At 37.7% G+C, this 22,794-nt stretch overlaps 1 protein-coding gene across 4 annotated transcripts in view; it reads left to right on the plus strand.

Moving 5' to 3' along the window:
* Window positions 1-22,794, plus strand: part of LOC121382579 (serine/threonine-protein kinase rio2-like) — a 69,252-nt gene that overhangs the window by 22,958 nt on the left and 23,500 nt on the right. For 3 of the 4 annotated variants that reach the window (XM_041512060.1, XM_041512061.1, XM_041512059.1), the window contains exon 3: window positions 7,849-7,881. In XM_041512060.1, coding sequence (XP_041367994.1) covers window positions 7,849-7,881 — 33 coding nt within the window. Of the gene's footprint in view, window positions 1-7,848; window positions 7,882-20,086; window positions 20,687-22,794 lie in introns of those variants that run through there. The other variant, XM_041512057.1, reaches the window with a different exon arrangement.

The raw sequence follows: 22,794 nt of genomic DNA on the forward strand, positions 1-22,794 counted from the left end.
ACCTTATGTAGTGCGCATTTAATCTCCAAATGGACTAACATCTGTTACGAGTGACATAAGGGCTGCATCATTAATGGATCTGAACAAATGGTGGGTTTTTTAAATGTGCAAGATCAATCCGGAATTATTGCAGGATGACATAATCATTGTACATTGATCGGGTTATTCTATTCTGTCATTGTCAGACCATCTTAAAGATTAGAATTGATGAGAGCTTCCAGAGCAGTCCTTTCAGTGGGAAATGCATATGATATTTCCATTTGCTTTATTGTTACGCTCACTGATCACTTGAAAGTGATGGCCATGTATTAAAACAGGCAAAATCAATGGCCTGTGTATAGAATCAGCAAATTGTTGGTGTTGGTGTGGATCACTAAAAACATGATACAAAGAAACATATCTAGTCATAACTGTCACTGGGGGAACAAGGTAAAACGTAGTGAACCCTTCCAAAATTCTCACCACAAATGATGTCGCCAATACTAGACCTAATTATTATAAAAACCCATCTTGTTTAAAACATGAAGTGGGTGTGACACGAAATCACCATTTTGGTATAGCACTTGATTAGGCTGATGACAGTTATAGTAACGAATTTTCATTCTCAGAGAGAGTTGACAAATTATATGCAGCTCAAATACTTAACACATTCTAAGGACAATTAGTATATTTATATTGGCTGTAAACTGAAAGGTACTGACTCCGGTGACAACTCGTTTTAGGAGTACTACTCTCGATTAAAACATCGTTGAACCATAGCGAATATCTTCAATGGTAGCCACCAAGAATTTCAAGACTCCAATTATTTATGCAAACTATTTAGTGGATTAAACCGGACATTGTGAATTTGATCCACCTTGACAATATGATCATTTCATACTGTGTTAACAATAGCGGACATGGACAAACACTGGTGATGTAGGCGTAAAAGCCAAAGTCCCAGCCGATTTGGTACGATCCTGTGTAGCTGTTTGAACCGTGTGTGTAGAGACTTGCGAACGAGCGATTTGTCAAAACACTATAGCAATCATCTTCAAGAATAATTATTGGTGCATGAAAAGGTTGAAACTAATATTGCATCGCATTTAAATTGGCAGTACTTGGCGTTTTAACACTGTGATTACATTGACACTGTGATTACATTGACACTGTCATTACATTAACACTGTGATTACATTAACACTGATGTGCAGTGTTTGAGACTGATAATACATAGGTTGTTTTTTGTTTCGTTTTTTCTTTTCCTTTTTCTTTCTGGTTTTTTTTTTGGGGGGGGGGGTGGGTCTGTTTTATTTTTTTTGGGGGGTAGGTGGTTTTTTGTTGTTGTTTTGTTGGGTTTAACACTGATATTACTTTTTTTTAAACTAATATTGCATCGTGTTTACATTGGCATCATATAGTGTTTGTTTTTTACACACGCGTTGTTTTGACAGTAGAACTGATTGGTATGGCCACAACTGTGTGAACAAAGACATTGATTTATCGTAACTAGATTTGGCGGGATTCTGTTCCTGGTATTCCCGACTTGTGAGTGGAAACCTATGCGAACCTCTTCATTATTTTGATGGAAACGAGAGTTATGAGCTCTAAGCACATTAAATCGATTGCTCACAGGCTGCCGCGACCTCTCACAAGACAGTGGAAGACACTGCCCATGGCGAGCGTGCTTGCACTGTAATTACAAAGGCATGTTAACTATATTCCAATTAATGTGTAGTAGACAGAAATCCCTGGCAAATACAGTGTTTGTGACACCAACATTCACTGGATATTACAGACACGTGTATATACTGTTTATAGTTGCCTGGAGGTGCTAGAGGTCTATTATCTGCATTTAGAAGAAAATCGTAACACATGTATATAGACTGTATTTTAATATTATATTCAGATATGAAAGTTTTCAAGATTTATATGGAAATCCGGATTTTTAATTGTACAATGGTTTTTTGTTGTTTTGGGTTGTTGTTTTTTTGTTTTTGTTTTGTTGTTGTTGTTGTTGTTGTTGTTTTGTTTTGGGGGTTTTTTGGGGGTCTGCTGTTTATCTTTCTTTTTTTTTATATTCGAGCAAAACGTACGATATGATTTCGGCCGATGCTTTGCATACAGACTTGACGTGGGTCGGCATTTTAGACTTGACGTGGGTCGGCATTTTAGACCGTTATGAAACCAAAACCCTAGGGCCAATCTCAGTACCTGACAACCTGTTTTGAAATTCCGGATTTTTTTAATTACTATTTTCTTTGACCAAAACCCACTTTCATCTGTGCTACGTGGCACTTGTTAACATGCACTAGAATGCATTCTCCTAACGGACACAACAAAGGTCTGTACCACAGAAGTGACACTCCACAGCACTCGTGGGTGTTCTACGACACATGACACATTTTATTTACGGTTATATGGCGTCAGACATATGGTTAAGGACCACACAGATATTGAGAGGAAACCCACTGTCGCCACTTCATGGGCTACTTTTTTTCGATTAGCAGTAAGGGATCTTTTATATGCACCATCCCGCAGATAGGATAGTACATACAACGGCCTGTGTTACACCAGTTGTGGAGCACTGGCTGGAACGAGAAACAGCTCAATGGGGCCACCGACAAGGATTGATCCTAAACCGACTGCTACGTCCCACCCCACGTCTACACAGAATACTAAATGCTTGCATTTGGCTACTTAAACGGAATATTCCGAGTTTGGTGCCGTTATAAGATGTCTCCGACTAATAATAGTTTTTTACGACTAAAATTACACTTTAAATAACTGTTCTTGTGTAGAACACCAGTATCTTGTATCCAGTGTGTTTTTGATCGTCATAATGTGTGTAGTTCTTTTTATTTTCTAATACATTTTTTGTTGTTGTTGTGTACGTACTAAATTATTGGAATACATATTCTAGTTTCGACCGCTACAAACATTACCACTATCCAGACACCGATATTCTTAACAAGAAAGTGTACTAAATATGTAGCAGTACTCGTTAAGAGGCTCTGCTAGTCTAGCATTTTTACAATAGCAGAAAACTCGAGACAGTCCCTTTAAATTGACAAAACACGTGACGTCACATCAGGGTGAAGACGTGGAGGCATCGGAAGGTTATAGGAGTCGAAAGGTTTTTTGTTGTTGTTGTTGTGGGTTTGTTTGTGTTTGTGTTTTGTTTTGTTTGTGTGTGGGGGTGGGGGGGGGGGGGGTGTTGGGTTGTTGTTGTTTTTTGTTTGTTTGTTGTTGGGAGTTTTTTTGTGGGTTTTTTGTTGTTGTTTTTTTTTGAGGGGGTGGTGGGGGGGGGGGGGGGGGGGGGGGGTAATTTTACATTTCGCCAACACCGAGCCATGAAAAATTAAAAATTTAAGTTTGTTCTCACTAGAAGACATTGAGATATTATTAACATTTGTTGATTCGGACATGTTTAACGGACTATTCTCTTCAAGAGAGATGATACATTGGATAGAACTATCTAGATGCATTTTCTTTCTTCTTTTTTTCTTTTTTTCTTCCTGTTTTTTGTTTTGTTTTGTTTTTGTTTTGTTTGGGTTTTTTTTTTTTTTTTTTTTGCAATACTCTCTTGCAAAACCATTGGTAGATTGATATACAGCTGTTATCACAGAGGTTTGTATTTTCCCAACAATGGCTCGACGAGCAGAGTCGACTTTGCTAGATACTTTTAAACACCTAATCAATAATTTATTTTTGAATGACGTTCTTGTGGGAAGTTAATTTCGTCTTTGAACGTTTGCTGTCAGATAAAAAGCCGTGCTAAGAGCGGCCGCCTGAGGTCCTGTATGTCGTACGATCGATCCACGGTGTGGAGTTAATTTCCTTCCATCAATGGTCTAGTAATGGCAGGGGCGTAGCGTGCTTTGGACCTGGGGGGCGGGGGGGGATTCGACTATGATCCTAATCTATATTTTCCTCGGACACCTATATGGATAAGTCTATTATTGCACCGTAAAAATCTGTTTTACTCTCAGCTGGGGCTCGTCCGAATCTTCACGACCCCTCCACCCTACGCCCCTAAATGATATGTTTCCTTTACCTCACGACCCCCCCCCCCCCCTCCAGCCTACGCCCCTGAATGATATGTTTCCTTTATCTAGCCAATTCCTCGTGATTGGTATATTAAACGCTATATAGTGTGTGATATACTGCAGACCTCAGAACATTGCAAGAACGATGGTTTCGTTTGCGCAGTTCACGCAAATCTACTTTTACGTAATCTATTTTTCGTTCGTCCATTAAAAGGACATCATTTACATGGACAAATTGGGGCACACAAAATGAAAACTGGTTTCGTGAAATTCGTTTTGCCTAACCCATTTAAATTAGTTAGCACATGAGTTAGCTACTGTACTTGTTTGTTTTGTTGGGATTTTAAAAACAAAATACATAAACTTGTGTGCAGTAGCGGGTTTCTTCTCTCAGAATTACTTATTAATCCTTGTCCTGTGTCCATTAAAGCATGCTTGAACCTTAAAATGCTTCTAAGTTGTATCTAGGGCCGTAGTTAGGATTTTTGGTTGAGAGGGGGGGATGGGGGGGGGGTCAACTGAGTAGTTAATAGTCTAAAAATCCTTAAACGGTTAAGAAGAATTTTTTCCGGATTTATTTTTTTTGGAAAAAATGTAGCGGGTTTCATGTCTGTGACTGTCAAAATTACCGTATGTTTGACATCCAATAGCCGATGATTAATAAATCAATGTGATCTAGTGGTGTCGTTAAACAAAACAAACTTTACTATCAGAGAAATTTTCAAGCACGCCTGTCGTGGACATTGCATCTTACTTCGCGAGAGAGAGTTGTCGAAAACAGGCACTGTTTCTGTGTTGACGCAGGTTTATCGATACTGATCAGTTGACACGTAATCTCGTTGACAAATCTCATTCCATGCCGTGTTGACACATTAAACCTGGTGTCTGTGGTTACGCCACACCCAAAGCATCGCTGTTACCAACATGTCCGTGGTTAACCTATTTCTGTTACATAGCACGCGATATTTTTAAACGCTATTACTGGTAATTACTTTTGGAAATCGATGGAAATTTCATAATCGATCATTTCCATTGGTTATAATCGGGTTGCACCAACCGTTCAAGTTTAGATTATATCATCTGTTAGGTAAACATAAGGATTTGAATTATAATGATCATTCACCTGTTATCGCTATTTTTATCTTTAACTATTTAATATATTTTGTTTCTTTTACATCAATTATTCCATCATCTAAACTTGAGGAACAGTTACAGTTATCATTAATCTTGAACAATCGATTATGGATTTTTAGAATCATTTTTCGATTATAATCGATTAATGGAATATCCTACACATAATGCTATAATTATATAATCAGTGTTTCTTAAAGTGTTTTAAATAGTATCTATTGGATACAAAATCAATCGAAATTTGTTATGGCTGAGCACCCCGTAACAAGGCGAGTGGCGCTGATATCTATACACAATAACACATCAAACATTTGACAGATAAAAACCATTACTTTAATATAATGCGTGTATACACAATAACACCATTAACCATTACAAAATATATCTCCAGCTGTTGGTGCTTCACAGATAAATGTACTTAAAATTCCATTTGTGCGCATGACATTTTCTATTTACGAAATTATCATTTTCTATTTACGAAATTATCATTTTCAATTTACTAGAAACACACATGCATTTTGGACACATTTCGATACTTAGATCAGTATTCAGTGGATATATATACAGATAATGAAATTCATCTTCAAATACGTTTCGATTCTTAGATCAGTATTCAGTGGATATATATATACAGATAATGAAATTCATCTTCAAATACATTTCGATTCTTAGATCAGTATTCAGTGGATATATATACAGATAATGAAATTCATCTTCAAATACATTTCGATTCTTAGATCAGTATTCAGTGGATCTATATACAGATAATGAAATTCATCTTCAAATACATTTAAGACAATAAGGACAATTTTGTCGCAGGTCATGTCTGTATCTATTTCTATGAGAATTAATATCGGTTTAGCCAAATATAAATCTTGCGGGGGCATTTCTAAAATGTTTTACATTCCAATCCAAACGTGTTTCTAAAGGTATAACTGACCTAAAAGATCTGAACAGGTCATTCCTATCACTTCTATATATATATATCTTAAGCATTGTTGTAAATGTACATCTGTTAGTCTGAAATCAATGACGATTAGTAACCCAAGATACATCCATTGAATAGTTTGTTATATTGGTCCAGTGTATCATTTATTCGGAACACTGACATGTCGGCTGGTATTTCATTATGTAGACATCAGGTCCGGTACGAGTGAGAGATAGGGGTGTGGTTCCCACATCGTGTCCCACTGTAGGCGGTGTTTAGCTCCGTGGTAGAGAGCTGTGACTTGGGTGTTTTGAGTCCCAACCAAATGCAGTGGTACGTACTGTCCTGTTTGTAGTAAAGTGCATATAAACGATTCATTGCTGCTTTATTGGTAGGTTATAGACTCTCTCTCTCTCTCTCTCTCTCTCTCTCTCTCTCTCTCTCTCTCTCTCTCTCTCTCTCTCTCTCTCTCTCTCTCTCTCTCAGTAACCGTATGTTAGATACCAAATAGTCATAACTTCTGTCCTTTCTTTCCCACTGCAGCTTTAAATTTACTAAAATGATCATTTAAATATACCCCAGTGTGTCTTTATTGTTCAGAGAGCTAACCAAGTAACCCTCGGTCCCATGGCAGTGGCCCGCCGTCGTCTGGATCGTTTAACGACACCACTAGAGTACACTGATTAATTCATCATCGGCTACTGGATGTCAAACATTTGGTACTTTTTCACACATATATAGTAGTAAGAGGAAACCTGCATTATCTTTCCATTAGCAGCAAAGGATCTTTTATATGCACTTTCCCACAGACGGACTTTTTCAAATTTTGATATAGTAGTCGTGGGACACTGGTTGGAGACGGGGTGGGTGGAGCAATGATTCCGCTGAGTTGGTTCGATTGAGCGACCCAAGGATCTCGGGTGAGCGCTCTACCGACTATGCTAAACCCATAGGCGTACGGGCTCCCATTTTTGTAGGGGGGGGGGGGGGGGGGGGAGGCAGGCTGGTTTTTGCCCGAATTAAACAAAAAACTTTGAATCTGGATAACAACATTTATTCATGATACCATTACTACCAAACAACTATATAGGGTTACAAACGAATCACTGCGCATTTTTACATGGATTACAAATAATTTTGAGGTTAGAATGATGAAAATACATGGTTAAAAGGTCTCAGGTTAACATATTTTGCCAGAATATCTTTATCCTTTTTGCTCGAATTTAAGGTTTTGTTTCAGCACTGGAGGGGGGGGGGGGGGGACAGTTGTCCTCCCCACCCTTGGCCCCTTCCTTTATCAGTATTAATAATTAGTAATTAGTATTGCATTTTTCATCAGAACGTGTAGGATTATTTCAGATTTCCTTGTTTCACGATACTCACTGATATTGTGTTCGTTGTAAAAGAAAGTAGATACAGTGTATTTAAATATTTCAAAGTCTGTATGGGTCTGTGCATATGTTGTCTTTGTAAATGGTAGATTTTAGATAATTTGTTGGTATTTGTAGAACAGGTATAAGATATTTAAGAATTGTTTAATATCTGAAAAATTTAACATTGGTATTTCACCAAAACATTGCACACACACACGCACGCACACATAAAAGAAACGCAATCACACACATACGCATGCACACACACACAAGCACATGCGTAATCACACGCACATACATACACACACACGCAATCAGGTCTCTCTGACCTATTTACAATTATTTGTCTCATAATGTTTAACTTTCTGTTCTATTTTTGTTATTTCAGGTGACGAAAATGGCACCGTGTCACCAATTAAAGGTAATTAAAATTAATAAGCTACAAATACGTGCATCGTTAAAACGTGTCCATACACTTTGCGTTTTGTTTTGAGTAGCGTATGTAGACAGATAAATCAGTCGACTAAATATGCAAGGGCCGTAGCTAGCACCCCCTCCCCCCGAAAAAATTCGGAAAGCATTATAGAAAGTTAAAGAAAGGGAGTTTTAGACTATTAACTACTCAGTTGTCCCCCCTCCCCCGCCCCCCAAACAAAAAATCCTAGCTACGGCCCTGATATGTATCTATTCAACGGCGTCTCCGCTGCAGATGGCTTTGGAAGCTTATAATGTTTGCATTCTAATTTAGAATGAACGCCTCATTAAACCTTTGTAAAACTAAAATGTCAACCTATTTTATTGTCTAAGCTTTATCTAGAATGTCCGATTTCACAAACATCGAGTTAAATGAGTTGGCATGTATTTTTTTCTTTTTGTAGTTTGGTGTATATATTGGTGAAGCCAAACAAAAACTCGCTAGGCACATGAATATTGTTTTTTTAATTTTTTGACTGATAATCAATCGAGCAATTGTGGGATTTTTTAACAATAATTGACAGCAAACCGATCAGGATTTAACGATTTTGAAATTGCACGTGACTGTAGACCGTATTACCTGGCCGTAATCGAATTGTGTTCAATAAATATCTACTTAATTACAGAATGCAGTTGTAATTACAGCCGATTTGTAAAATAAAGGGATCTCCCTGAAACATGTCAAATAAAATCTTCTTTACCATCTCTCTAAAACGTCAAATGAAATGTTCTCTACGATCTCCCTGAAACATGTCAAATGAAATGTTCTCTACCATCTCCCTGAAACATCAAATGAAATCCTCTTTACCATCTCTCTGAAATGTCAAATGAAATCTTCTCTACCATCTCCCTAAACCATGTCAAATGAAATGTTCTGTACGATCTCCCTGAAACATGCCAAATGAAATGTTCTGTACGATCTCCATGAAACATGTCAATTGAAATGTTATCTACGATCTTACTAAAACATGTCAACTGAAATGTTCTCTTTGCTTTATTGATTGATTGATTGATGATTATCTATCGATTGATTAATTTGATCTGACGCCTCCTTAAAATTCGCCCTCTATACGATTTGAAATGTTCTCTACCATCTCCCTGAAACGTCAAATGAAATCTTCTCTACCATCTCCCTGAAACGACAAATGGAATGTTCTCTATCATCTCTCTGAAACATGTCAAATGAAATGTTCTCTATCATCTCTCTCAAACATGTCAAATGAAATGTTCTCTACGATCTCCATGACACATGTCAAATGAATTGTTCTCTACGATCTCCATGAAACATGTCAATCGAAATGTTCTCTTTGATTTATTGATTGATTGATGATTAGCGATCGATTGATTAATTCGATCTGACGCCTCCTTAAAATTCTCCCTCTACTTTTTTGTTAAATAGAAACATGTCCAGGTTGCATTAAGGTATACACGTAAAAACCAAAGAAAACTTGACACGTCTTTGATGGTCCGATAAGCTTAGATTTTATTTTCAAATAATACGCATCAAATTTCAATTCTCGGCGTACAGTTTTCAAAGTGTTTCGGTATTAAATGCATTATTGTTATTGAAACATGTCAAATGAAATGTTCTCTACGATCTCCCTGAAACATGTCATATGAAATGTTCTCTACGATCTCCCTCAAACATGTCAAATGAAATGTTCTGTACGATCTCCCTGAAACATGTCAATTGAAATGTTCTCTACGATCTCCCTGAAGCATGTCAATTGAAATGTTCTCTTTGATTGATTGATTGATTGATTGATGATTAGCGATCGATTGATTAATTCGATCTGACGCCTCCTTAAAATTCTACCTCTATACTTTTTTGTTAAAAAGCAACACGTCCAGGTAGAGGGTTGTATCAAGGTATACACGTAAAAAAGAAGAAAACTTGACACGTACGGAACAATATTTTCCAGACAGTGTGTATATTATGATCGTCTTATACCCGTTGTTTTACCAGTTTTTATATTTGAACACGTGTGCTACTGAAAACGTCAAAACGTAACCCATTCTTTCTTATTTTTATTATCTTTGATGATCCGATAAGCTTAGATTTTATTTTCAAATAATACGCATCAAATTTCGAATCCAGGTGAAAACCCCCTTCGGTCAAAAGCCCCTCGGTCAAAACCCCCTCGGTCAAAATCCCCTCCAGTCTAAACCCCCTGCAATAAATAGTCAGACGGTCAAAACCCCCTCTTATTATTATTGTTTGGTATTTATAGTGGTAAAGTTGGTATAATATTAACATAGATGAATAATTGTTTTAAACTCTTTTGAATAATTATCTGAAATATATTTATTTATGTTGTTATTTAGTGTATGTTACACTACATAGACTTTAGGCTTTCAGTGAAGCTACTCATAGACTTAGAATTGTAGTTTTTACCAAATGTTTGATCTTAGAGATAGATGTAATTGGGAAGCCTAGGAAAACTACTTATATAATATAATAGTATAATGAAAGAACTTGATAGTAATTTGCAATTTAAGGAAAGAACATGATAGTAATTAGCAACAACAACAACAACAACAGCTTGATCTTGGCTAGCTGCTGCAGGGATTAATGTAATTGGGAAGCCTTGAGAAATCCTTTAAATAATATAATGAAAGAATTTGATAGTAATTAGCAATCTCTGTTACTTATGTGATCTTAGCTATTGAAGGGATCTTAGCTATTGATGGGATTAATGATTGAGCAGTTATTTTTGAACATGAAAGTAGAGTACATGCAGCAAATGTCACATGGGATGCTACAAGAAAATGGTTAGGGTCTGGTCTATTAATCATTCATTCTGTGAACAACCATGGAAGTGATACAAAATCACAAGGGTGGTCAAAAGCTTCTGCATGAAGGATATATGTATACCAAAAAGAACAAGTCTAAGTCTACAGTGCGATGGGAATGCTCCAACAGGGCTTCCTTTTCTTGCAAGGGAGCAGTGACCACAGATATTGAGATCCAGACAGTGATACACACTGTCCAACACACTCATGATTCCAATCCCGACTCTGTTGCAGCTAGTAGGCTGAAAAACACCATGAAGAACGTAAGTGGTACATCGCGGGGTACGCCAACCCAGATAGTCGTGGATACTACAGCAACTGCTACAACTGATATTCGTGCTGCTCTAGGCAACCCAGAAGTTGTGAAACGTACACTACGTCGGGAGCGTGCCAAGCATCTTCCTAAAAATCCACAATCACTTCAAGTACTTAATCATTGAGGATCAGTGGATTACGACTGGAGGTGATGATCCACAAATGTTTTTGATCTATGACAATGGTGTGGATTCGCCCAGCCGTATGTTAGTGTTTGCGACTGAAGAGGGACTAACGCATCTGGCTCGTTCGGATGTCTGGTACATGGATGGAACATTTAACCCTGCTCCGCTCCTGTTCCATCAACTGTTTGTCATTCGTGCGCCGCTCGGAGATTCATCGATCAGCCGTGTCTATGCATTTCTCTCAAACAAGAGTCAATCCACATATGAAGAACTGTTACAATCCATCGAGAATAAGTGTCAGGTGCTTGGTTTTCAATTAGATTCATCAACTGTGATCACCGACTACGAGTTAGCCATCATCAACGCTGTCAGTTCAACGTTCGGCCCACACACTAGAAGTCATGGCTACTTTTATCACCTGACACAGAGCACGTGGAGGAAGATTCAGAGTCTGGGACTTGTACATTTGTATCGGGAGAACAGTGACGTAAAACTTTTCTGTGGCATGTTGGATGGTTTGGCATTTTTGCCAACAGGTGATGTTGTGTCCGGTATCCAATACTTGAGGGAAAACACACCAGAAGGACTTGAACCACTAATCGACTACTTCGATAACACATACGTCTCTGGTCAGTTTCGCCGTATCCAGCTACCAACACAACCAAACGGCATTGTTCCACCCATCAGGATGCGTCGATCGCCTCCAACATTTTCTCCAGAACTCTGGAATGTCCATGACATCACACTAACTAATGGATCTCGAACCAACAACGTGTGTGAAGGCTGGAATAATGCCTTTGCCAAGCTTATCGGACATGCTCACCCAACCATCTGGCGTGCCATAGACAGTCTGCGAAAAGACCAGGCAATGGCATCCACACTGTTACTGCGAGACAACAGGGGTGAGCCCCCAGCAAAATGTGCTCGCCGTAAAACAGTCAAATTGCAGTCTAAGCTCTTGAATTTGTGCACAGCCCGCCGAGATGGTGCTAAGTCAATGGAGGATACTCTCAAAGGCATCGGACACTGCATCAGATGGAAATATATCTAAATGCGATCTAATGGATTATGACTTATACAAAAGTCTATGCAATCAAATGTTATAATATGCAAGTGTGAATAAATATTTTGGGTATTAATTATTTTGTCATTTCTTATAATTATTTCCTAAATAAGGGGGTTTTGACTGGAGGGGGTTTTGACTAGAGGGGGTTTTGACTGAGGGGGTTTTGACCGGAGGGGGTTTTGACCGGTCACCCAAATTTCAATTCTCGGCGTACAGTTTTCAAAGTGTTTCGGTATTAAATGCATTATTGTTATTGAAACATGTGAAATGAAATGTTCTCTACGATCTCCCTGAAACATGTCAAATGATATATTCTGTACGATCTCCCTGAAACATGTCAAATGAAATGTTCTGTACGATCTCCATGAACATGTCAACTGAAATGTTCTGTACGATCTCCCTGAAACATGTCAAATGAAATGTTCTCTACGATCTCCCTGAAACTACGATCTCCCTGAAACATGTCATATGAAATGTTCTCTACGATCTTCCTGAAACATGTCAATTGAAAAATTCTGTACGATCTCCCTGAAACATGTCAAATGAAATATTCTGTACGATCTCACTGAAACATGTCAAATGAAACGTTCTGTACGATCTCCATGAACATGTCAATTGAAATATTCTACGATCTCCCTGAAACATAGCCCGAGTACTCTGACTGTAGAGGGCTAGACGGATATTTGGACAGATATTCAGCCCTTACAGTCAGAGACCAAGCTATGTAATTTTCTGGCAATCGCTGCCCACCACACGGTAGTCACGGATTCCCGTTCTAATACCACAACAATTCTATGTTTGACGTCAAATACCTTTACATCGATCATGTTCGAGTTACTTGATTTTAAAAAATCCACATATTAATCACTAATACACACATTACAGAAAGAAATCTGACAGCACCCACATTCAGCTAAACTTCGTGACACTCCGTCGCAAGAATTATAAAGTTCGCTGACCTATATCGTGATGTAGGTCACGTGATCGCCCACTGGGTAATTCCACCTTACACAAAGTTACAGGGGCCGTCTCATACCAAGCGACGTTACAACATGAAAGAGTTGGCTAATGCCGTTTTGGGTGAATTTGGATTTAATTACATCATTAAACCAAAACAATTACAGATTATTCATTCCATTTTGAATTTGAAGGATACATTTCAGTCATTTGGGGTGTTATCGACAGGATACGACAAAAGTATGTGCTACGTATTGCCTCCTCTTATGAAAGATAAAGTAAGTAGTAATTTAATTTGATTATTTTATTTTTATGAATTAGTCACTAGTACAGTAGTAGAATGCGTGTGTGTGTGTGTGTGTGTGTGTGTGTGTGTGTGTGTGTGTGTGCACTGAGGAGCTGTTCAACAATTACACAACGCCCTTGAGAGGGATGGGGTATCATAAGATGTATTCCGAAGCGTTAAGGGGAATGATGGCGATGTTTGTTAATGCAAGATCAAAACGCAAAATGCAACAAAATCCTGTTTTGAATCACTGCATAGCTCATTCGATCTTTATAACTTATCTTGCAAAATAATTATATTTGTTTTGTTATTGAACTTATTCAGATCAAACTAAGAAATACTAAAATTTGTTTTGTTTAACGACACCACTAGAGCACATTGATTTAATAATCACTAGCTATTGGAGGTCAAACATTTGGTAACTCTGACACGAGTCTTAGAGAAGAAACCCGCTACATTAGCAATGGATCTTTTATATGTACTTTCCCACAGACTGGACAGCACATACCACGGTCATTGACCAGATCTGGTGCACTGGTTGGAACGAGAGAAAAAATCAATCGGTTGAATGATTCCACCGAGGTTGTTCGATCCTGCAACGCGAGCACTCAAACGATTGAGCTGAAACCCGCCCCCTAAGAATTATGCAGAAATATGAAAAACAAATGCGCTAGGATACTAGTAAATTAAGTAATAAAGTAGTTCATTTTTGTTTTTGGTTGGTTGTAGGTCAGGGGCCGAATTCAATAAACTCTCGCAACTTTGCGATCTTGCAGTGCAATGCTAAAAGACTTGCAAAGAGGATGCTTTGTTGTCTAGCAGAGCCTAAGAGAGCTTTGTGAATTAGGCCCCTGGTCAGGTCATAGGGTTTTACGTGCACATTCAGAACAAGCTGTTGTAGCGCACGCCTGTTGGTTGTAAGTTTTCTGTTTACTTAATAATTAATTGTATATGAACGATCGTTTGATCCAAGCAAACGTAATTTCAAATCTGGTAGTTAATAATTATTGGTAATGCATTAACCTACGTAGAACACAGCCTAACAACTGAACAAAGACTGATTCCGTAACACAATACACAATGGCCAGCTGGAGACAGGAGTTGCGTCATAATGGACAAGCTGACGTCTAGGGACCGATGGCGATATCAACGTGTATTGATTTGAAGGCGCCTTGATGAGTTTCATCGCATGTATGTATGGCCACTAATGACTGCCAGTCGGGAACTAACGTGCTTATATCAATTTCATGTTCAAGGACGCTCGTTGCGACCACGATTTCTGTACTCAAAACGATAGGGGCTGTGGGAGTGTTAAAAAAGGTTTAAAACTTTTTTTCAGCTAGAATGTAGCCATAATTAATGAGATTACTCAGCGATACGCACTGGAAGTTAACGGTACGACAATTGATATTTGACGCTGATCTACAAGTTCTTTCTTCACTGAAGTTGGTACTGATTTGTTTATCAAAATAATTATCTCTCTAAGTCTAAAAATAATTCAAACATAAATTTTGACATTTTAAACAGTTAAAACAAAGAAATGTTTGGTGTTATATTTAGTGTTTTCCCTAGCTTGTTTTAGCATGGTGCAGCACCATGCCTCAGTAGTCTAGCACCATCTTGCCTTAATCAGTGCCATGCTGCACTGAGATTTTTAAAAAAAACGTTTTTAATCATTAATTCTAAAATTGCCTTGATAAAACACAACAAAAAAAGTATTAATTAATAAAAATATCTCTTTTATATATTTTGCCATTCATTTATTAAAGTAAGAACATTAATTAAATTTATGTTATTTCAATTGTTTCTGTCTTTAATGCAAATAAGTGCCCTGAAAATGGTCAAAATTGCCCCCAAAGTGTTTTGTCTACCATGCTTTGCCTAATTTTTAGGGAAAACACTAATAATAATATATTTACTTGCATATGAGCATATAAAGAGATATATATATAAAGGAATATGAACTATAAAACTGTACTTTTTACAATCATATTTATCAAATGTAGAATGAAATTATGTTACTGACCGATAGGCTACACGATATTAAAAATGTTCTTAGTCTTTAAGAGGAAATTACACTCGAGCCCTTTTTGCAGCCTTGCTGCTGTTGAAGATCCGGCGGAACCCAGTGTGGTACTTGGACTTGCTGTTGATGATGAGTGCCTGTTGCAGTTGACTGCTCTTCATAGATGTAGATACCTATATACAGAATTAAAAACTTAATAAAAATGTGGTTTTTTAAATTGAACATTAAATCAAATTGCTTGTCTGTGTACTACACGTGTCTTATATTAATATTGTACCTAAAGAATGAAAATATGTTTTTGAATTATATACATTTGCACCAGTAAACAGAAGTTTTAATGGTTATTTGTAAGGTGTTAAATGCAATACATTATACATATCAGAACTGTTTCTCGCCAAATTCCTCAACTGCGAATTTCCAAAAAAGGTTTAAAAGATAATCTGGCGACATTTTATGCTCAATAGCAACACCTGCATGTGTATAATGAAGTTACACTAATCTAAAACTCGTACAGGTAACACACACACACACACACACACACACACACACACACACACACACACACACACACAAAGAAACAATATTATATACATGTATTCACCTTTTCTCCAGGTGAAAAAGTCTTTGAGCTACGACTGGTATGCCTGCTTGGCGTGTGTACTACTCTCTGTCGCTTTGGTGATTGTCGGGCATTTGTGGTGGCTGGCAGTTTTGTGGCTATAGCCTCTATTAGAAACATACTTATCTGCCTTTGATTTTCATAGCGCTAAGCGGCCTCAATCAGCCACTAAAGGACTTTGGCTCGTTCACGCTCCAGTCGCTTGCAACAAAGGCCCTTTGTTACTACTGAATTGTGGAGTAGTCATCGACATATTTAATTTTTTGACGTTAATAAAGTTTTATATTACTATTATTGTTTGTTCGATTGTGTGCAATCTCCTTCTTTAACAGAATGACCGACTCGTTAAAACTGCATCTTAATAAAGTTTTGATATTTGCAATTAATATGCATGTGTTTGTGTATATATCAATGGAATCCAGGTGAAAACCCCCTTCGGTCAAAACCCCCTCGGTCAAAACCCCCTCCAGTCTAAACCCCCTGCAATAAATAGTCAGACGGTCAAAACCCCCTCTTATTATTATTGTTTGGTATTTATAGTGGTAAAGTTGGTATAATATTAACATAGATGAATAATTGTTTTAATCTCTTTTGAATAATTATCTGAAATATATTTATTTATGTTGTTATTTAGTGTATGTTACACTACATAGACTTTAGGCTTTCAGTGAAGCTACTCATAGACTTAGAATTGTAGTTTTTACAAAATGTTTGATCTTAGAGATAGATGTAATTGGGAAGCCTAGGAAAAACTACTTATATAATATAATAGTATAATGAAAGAACTTGATAGTAATTTGCAATATAAGGAAAGAACATGATAGTAATTAGCAACAACAACAACAACAACAGCTTGATCTTGGCTAGCTGCTGCAGGGATTAATGTAATTGGGAAGCCTTGAGAAATCCTTTAAATAATATAATGAAAGAATTTGATAGTAATTAGCAATCTCTGTTACTTATGTGATCTTAGCTATTGAAGGGATCTTAGCTATTGATGGGATTAATGATTGAGCAGTTATTTTTGAACATGAAAGTAGAGTACATGCAGCAAATGTCACATGGGATGCTACAAGAAAATGGTTAGGGTCTGGTCTATTAATCATTCATTCTGTGAACAACCATGGAAGTGATACAAAATCACAAGGGTGGTCAAAAGCTTCTGCATGAAGGATATATGTATACCAAAAAGAACAAGTCTAAGTCTACAGTGCGATGGGAATGCTCCAACAGGGCTTCCTTTTCTTGCAAGGGAGCAGTGACCACAGATATTAAGATCCAGACAGTGATACACACTGTCCAACACACTCATGATCCCAATCCCGACTCTGTTGCAGCTAGTAGGCTGAAAAACACCATGAAGAACGTAAGTGGTACATCGCGGGGTACGCCAACCCAGATAGTCGTGGATACTACAGCAACTGCTACAACTGATATTCGTGCTGTTCTAGGCAACCCAGAAGTTGTGAAACGTACACTACGTCGGGAGCGTGCCAAGCATCTTCCTAAAAATCCACAATCACTTCAAGACTTAATCATTGAGGATCAGTGGATTACGACTGGAGGTGATGATCCACAAATGTTTTTGATCTATGACAATGGTGTGGATTCGCCCAGTCGTATGTTAGTGTTTGCGACTGAAGAGGGACTAACGCATCTGGCTCGTTCGGATGTCTGGTACATGGATGGAACATTTAACTCTGCTCCGCTCCTGTTCCATCAACTGTTTGTCGTTCGTGCGCCGCTCGGAGATTCATCGATCAGCTGTGTCTATGCATTTCTCTCAAACAAGAGCCAATCCACATATGAAGAACTGTTACAATCCATCGAGAATAAGTGTCAGGTGCTTGGTTTTCAATTAGATCCATCAACTGTGATCACCGACTACGAGTTAGCCATCATCAACGCTGTCAGTTCAACGTTCGGCCCACACACTAGAAGTCATGGCTGCTTTTATCACCTGACACAGAGCACGTGGAGGAAGATTCAGAGTCTGGGACTTGTACATTTGTATCGGGAGAACAGTGACGTAAAGCTTTTCTGTGGCATGTTGGATGGTTTGGCATTTTTGCCAACAGGTGATGTTGTGTCCGGTATCCAATACTTGAGGGAAAACACACCAGAAGGACTTGAACCACTAATCGACTACTTCGATAACACATACGTCTCTGGTCAGTTTCGCCGTATCCAGCTACCAACACAACCAAACGGCATTGTTCCACCCATCAGGATACGTCGATCGCCTCCAACATTTTCTCCAGAACTCTGGAATGTCCATGACATCACACTAACTAATGGATCTCGAACCAACAACGTGTGTGAAGGCTGGAATAATGCCTTTGCCAAGCTTATCGGACATGCTCACCCAACCATCTGGCGTGCCATAGACAGTCTGCGAAAAGACCAGGCAATGGCATCCACACTGTTACTGCGAGACAACAGGGGTGAGCCCCCAGCAAAACGTGTTCGCCGTAAAACAGTCAAATTGCAGTCTAAGCTCTTGAATTTGTGCACAGCCCGCCGAGATGGTGCTAAGTCAATGGAGGATACTCTCAAAGGCATCGGACACTGCATCAGATGGAAATAGATCTAAATGCGATCTAATGGATTATGACTTATACAAAAGTCTATGCAATCAAATGTTATAATATGCAAGTGTGAATAAATATTTTGGGTATTAATTATTTTGTCATTTCTTATAATTATTTCCTAAATAAGGGGGTTTTGACTGGAGGGGGTTTTGACTGGAGGGGGTTTTGACTGAGGGGATTTTGACCGAGGGGGTTTTGACCGGAGGGGGTTTTGACCGGTCACCATATCAATGTGTACGAACGGAAGTGTACATTAATTTGACTAAATGACTAGCTGCGATTTCGATTTTCTGTATCGCTAGCTGCATTATTAACTACGACCTATGCAGTAGGCTAGTTAATAATGAAACTAACTATACAGAAATTCACTTCCTCGCCTGACGATAAGGTTTCTACTGTCTGACTCGGTAATAAAGACGGTTTCGGGAGCAAACATGCATGCACATATTGTTCAGTGGAATAAACACAGGTAACAAATCGTACGTCATGATGTGTATTAAATTTAGTTGAATACTGAATGCATTATACGTCATGATGTATATTAAATTTAGTTGAATACTGAATACATTATTGGTGAACATACGCAAACAAATGGAAACAGCGAGTCCAGTGTTTTTGTCAGACACGGTGTAACGGACACAATTTCATATGTAATTTAATAGTTACGATCGACCTATAATTATTAATATTATGCACAACCATTAAGCATTCCATAGTATGTATATATATACAGTGAAACCTGTCTAAACCGGACCTTGAACATCCCGGAATCCTGTCAAAACCGGCCAAGTTCCATGGTCCCGAATTTTTTTGCTATTTAAACCATGTATAAAAACCTGATAAAACCGGAACCTCTCAATTCCGAAAACCGGATTGATTTTTCGCTCAGAAATGTTAAATCCTTAATAAATTAACTTGAACAAACCGGCGTAGTGTAAATGAATGAAGAGTAAACTTCGCGTGAAAACACAACTTCCAGCTAACAAAGCCGACCGGAATTTCCACTGACCAACATCCGGTGTTACGTCACGGGTCACCGCTTTCTGCGGTCTCAGCCCAGAATAGCAGACAGAGTAATTAATGCTCGATTGTTTCCAATTGTACTGTCTGAAACTGTCGACTTCTTCTCACCTTCAAACACATGCCCGCTACTCACGCCTTACGGTTTCCGCCTTTGATTTGGTCAATGCAATTTAACATTGAAATACAGGCACAGTTAGAGTAAAATGATAGAAAACAATAAACTTCAAGTAAAATGTACACACGTGACATAATATTTTATACACTGAATAAACACTAATAGGGAATTTTATCATTTCTGCAATAGAAACGAGAGAAACACACACTGAATTTTGCTACACTTTACTAAATTAGGAGAGAAAAAAAATGAGGCTTTCCAACCTCAACATCGACAAATATGGATTCCACTGATAATGATGATGATGACGACGGCGACGATGATGACGACATTCCCCTTTTACAACTGGTCAACGAACATCGGATGAATGTCGATCTGACCACTATTGCGACATTTGACGACCATTTGCCAATCGAGGATACAAGTGATGATTGGGAAAATGAACTTCTGAATGAATTCAGAAAATCAGAGGAATGTGATAAGAGCCCAAGTGATGACGAGAGTGAAAGTTGTTCCGATGAAAATTTGCAACCCAACGGTTGTGAAATGTCGCACAATGATGCACTGGTTATGATTAAAAAACTTAGAAATTTTGCTCTTGCAAAGGATGAACGCTATTTAGAACACATTCTGAAAATTGAATCAATGTCTATGAAGATTGTCCTCAAAAGCAAATCGGAAGCAAAACAACAAACTGTGGACTCGTTTTTTAAACGTTGATCGGGTCCATGTTTTTGGTGAAAATCATGCAAGGTTTCGATAAAAACTAAATTATACTGAAACTTGTTTTGTTTTGTTTTTTGTTTTGTTTTAAAGTTAGTTCACAAATATATATATAACAAAATGGGTGTCACGGTACATGCTCTTAATTTGTTTCGCCTGTGGCGTTTTTAATTGTGTTAGGGTGCCGTGTGCAGTTTATTGCCCGTAGCCCAGGTGGACAACTTGTTACGTAATTCCAATATGCACTTAGTCCCGCTGTGGAGGCCATGTGGCGAGTAGTTACGTAATACCTCTGCGAGTGCGGTTTCGACGACCGTGATTTTGGCGACGATGGCGTCAGTAGTCTGACGATCAGAGAGAAATATACCAAGGTAGAATATGAGATGATACGTGAGGTGCCGCTTTGTTCTCCCCCAGGCCAATTCTGATTTTAGAATAAATAGCTAGAATTTAGAGAGATCTAGGAGAACGATTAGGAAGGCTCCGGAGGAACGTTAGTCCGTTTGGACTTTGGTAAATATCATTTCTGCTCTGTGTATAACCTTGATGTGATTGATGTGACTTAAATATTTTAATACTGTATTATACCATTATTCTTTAGACAGTGTCTTCGGTCATCTGACGAAGTAAATCGTAGACTTATTGTTCTAACATTATATGAGTATTTGGTAATATAAAGCTTAGCCAGTCATCCTAGAAGACCCTAGGTACACTGTAGGTTATTGTCTTTATTGTGATAAGTATTAATTCTGTGTTACAAGATTACTGAAGAGTAGTTAGGGTTAATTAAAAATTAACCCGTTAGGAATAGAGCTGTAATTCCTTTATTAATTAAGTTCCCCAAGAAGCGTTCTAAATTATCACACGTTACTGAACGAGTAGTAAGGGTTAATTATAAATTAACCAGTTAGGAATGGTGTTGTAATTCCTTTATTAATTAACTTCTCCTAGAAGCGTTTCTCAATTATCACACGTGTGGGTGTGGTGTAACGGTGAAGTGATTCGCATATTGTGTAACTAGACACCTAGAGATTAACTAATTAAGTGATCAGTTCTGGGTTGTATTATTGTTGTTATTAATTTAATACTACGGCTGTACATTTGTCAGCGTAGATTAATACAGATTCCAAAGTGTATTGTGTTTTTGTTGTGTTTTCTAGAGAACTAACGTGCTATATTATATATACTTATATAAGATCGTATCTCTGATCATACCTAGACACGAGCTATACTAGGTTTAACAGCCTGTTACAGAGAGATCTAATAGATATACAAGTAGGAGAGACATTTTGATAATCGTGTTTTATTCGGTTACGGGAATTATAGAATCCCCGTGACAATGGGGATACGGCGAGATGATTAGCCCTTGTTGCCTTTACCACATTCAGATTCATTCGGCAATTCTCGGACATGTTCGTTTTTAGCTACGAACATATCAGAGAATTTACGAAAGAAAGTTCTAGATCCATGGCAAAAGAAACTTGTGGAAACAAACAATGCATTAATAATTAGTAAATATTGCAGCACAATGTTATCATTAACTAAATAAATGATTATATAACTGTACGTTACAAAACAGGTTTATTGGATCAATCAAATCATTCTCGAGTAGTTCGTTGCAAATTGCACGTCAAGGGCAATAACTCTGTTTTATAAAAACGCGACCCTCTAAACACCGAATCCTGTCTACACCGGATAAATATTAGGTCACCGACGTCATCCGGTTTAGACAGGTTTCACTGTATATATATATATATATATATATATATATATATATATATATATATATATATATATATATATATACTACTCAAAATAATTTAAGGGTCAAAAATTTATAACCAAATAAGTTTCAGAGTGTATTAGATTGATGATGTAAACTACACCAAATTTTTTATTTATTGTTCCATATTTACAAAAAATTACAAATAAACGTCACTGTATACAAGAAAGTCACATGACATGCTGTCAAAGTTGAAGGTTGTCAAACATGGATTTTACACATTAGAACATTCGTTTAATAGTGTAACAAATTTGTATATTTCCAATACTTTCCTGAATAATCTGATTTGTTGTCTGTCCTTTTTCTACTTATGTTTGGTTTCTTAATTTTATTCTTGGTTTCTGAACTTCTTATACTAACCTCTTCTAGCACCCTATTAGCACTTTAATCAGCCTTCTATGAATCAGATTATTGATGGGTAAAGTTACAGGAACGATC

Source organism: Gigantopelta aegis, chromosome 10 (genome assembly GCF_016097555.1).
Source record: "Gigantopelta aegis isolate Gae_Host chromosome 10, Gae_host_genome, whole genome shotgun sequence".
In the NCBI taxonomy this organism is placed as follows: domain Eukaryota; kingdom Metazoa; phylum Mollusca; class Gastropoda; order Neomphalida; family Peltospiridae; genus Gigantopelta; species Gigantopelta aegis.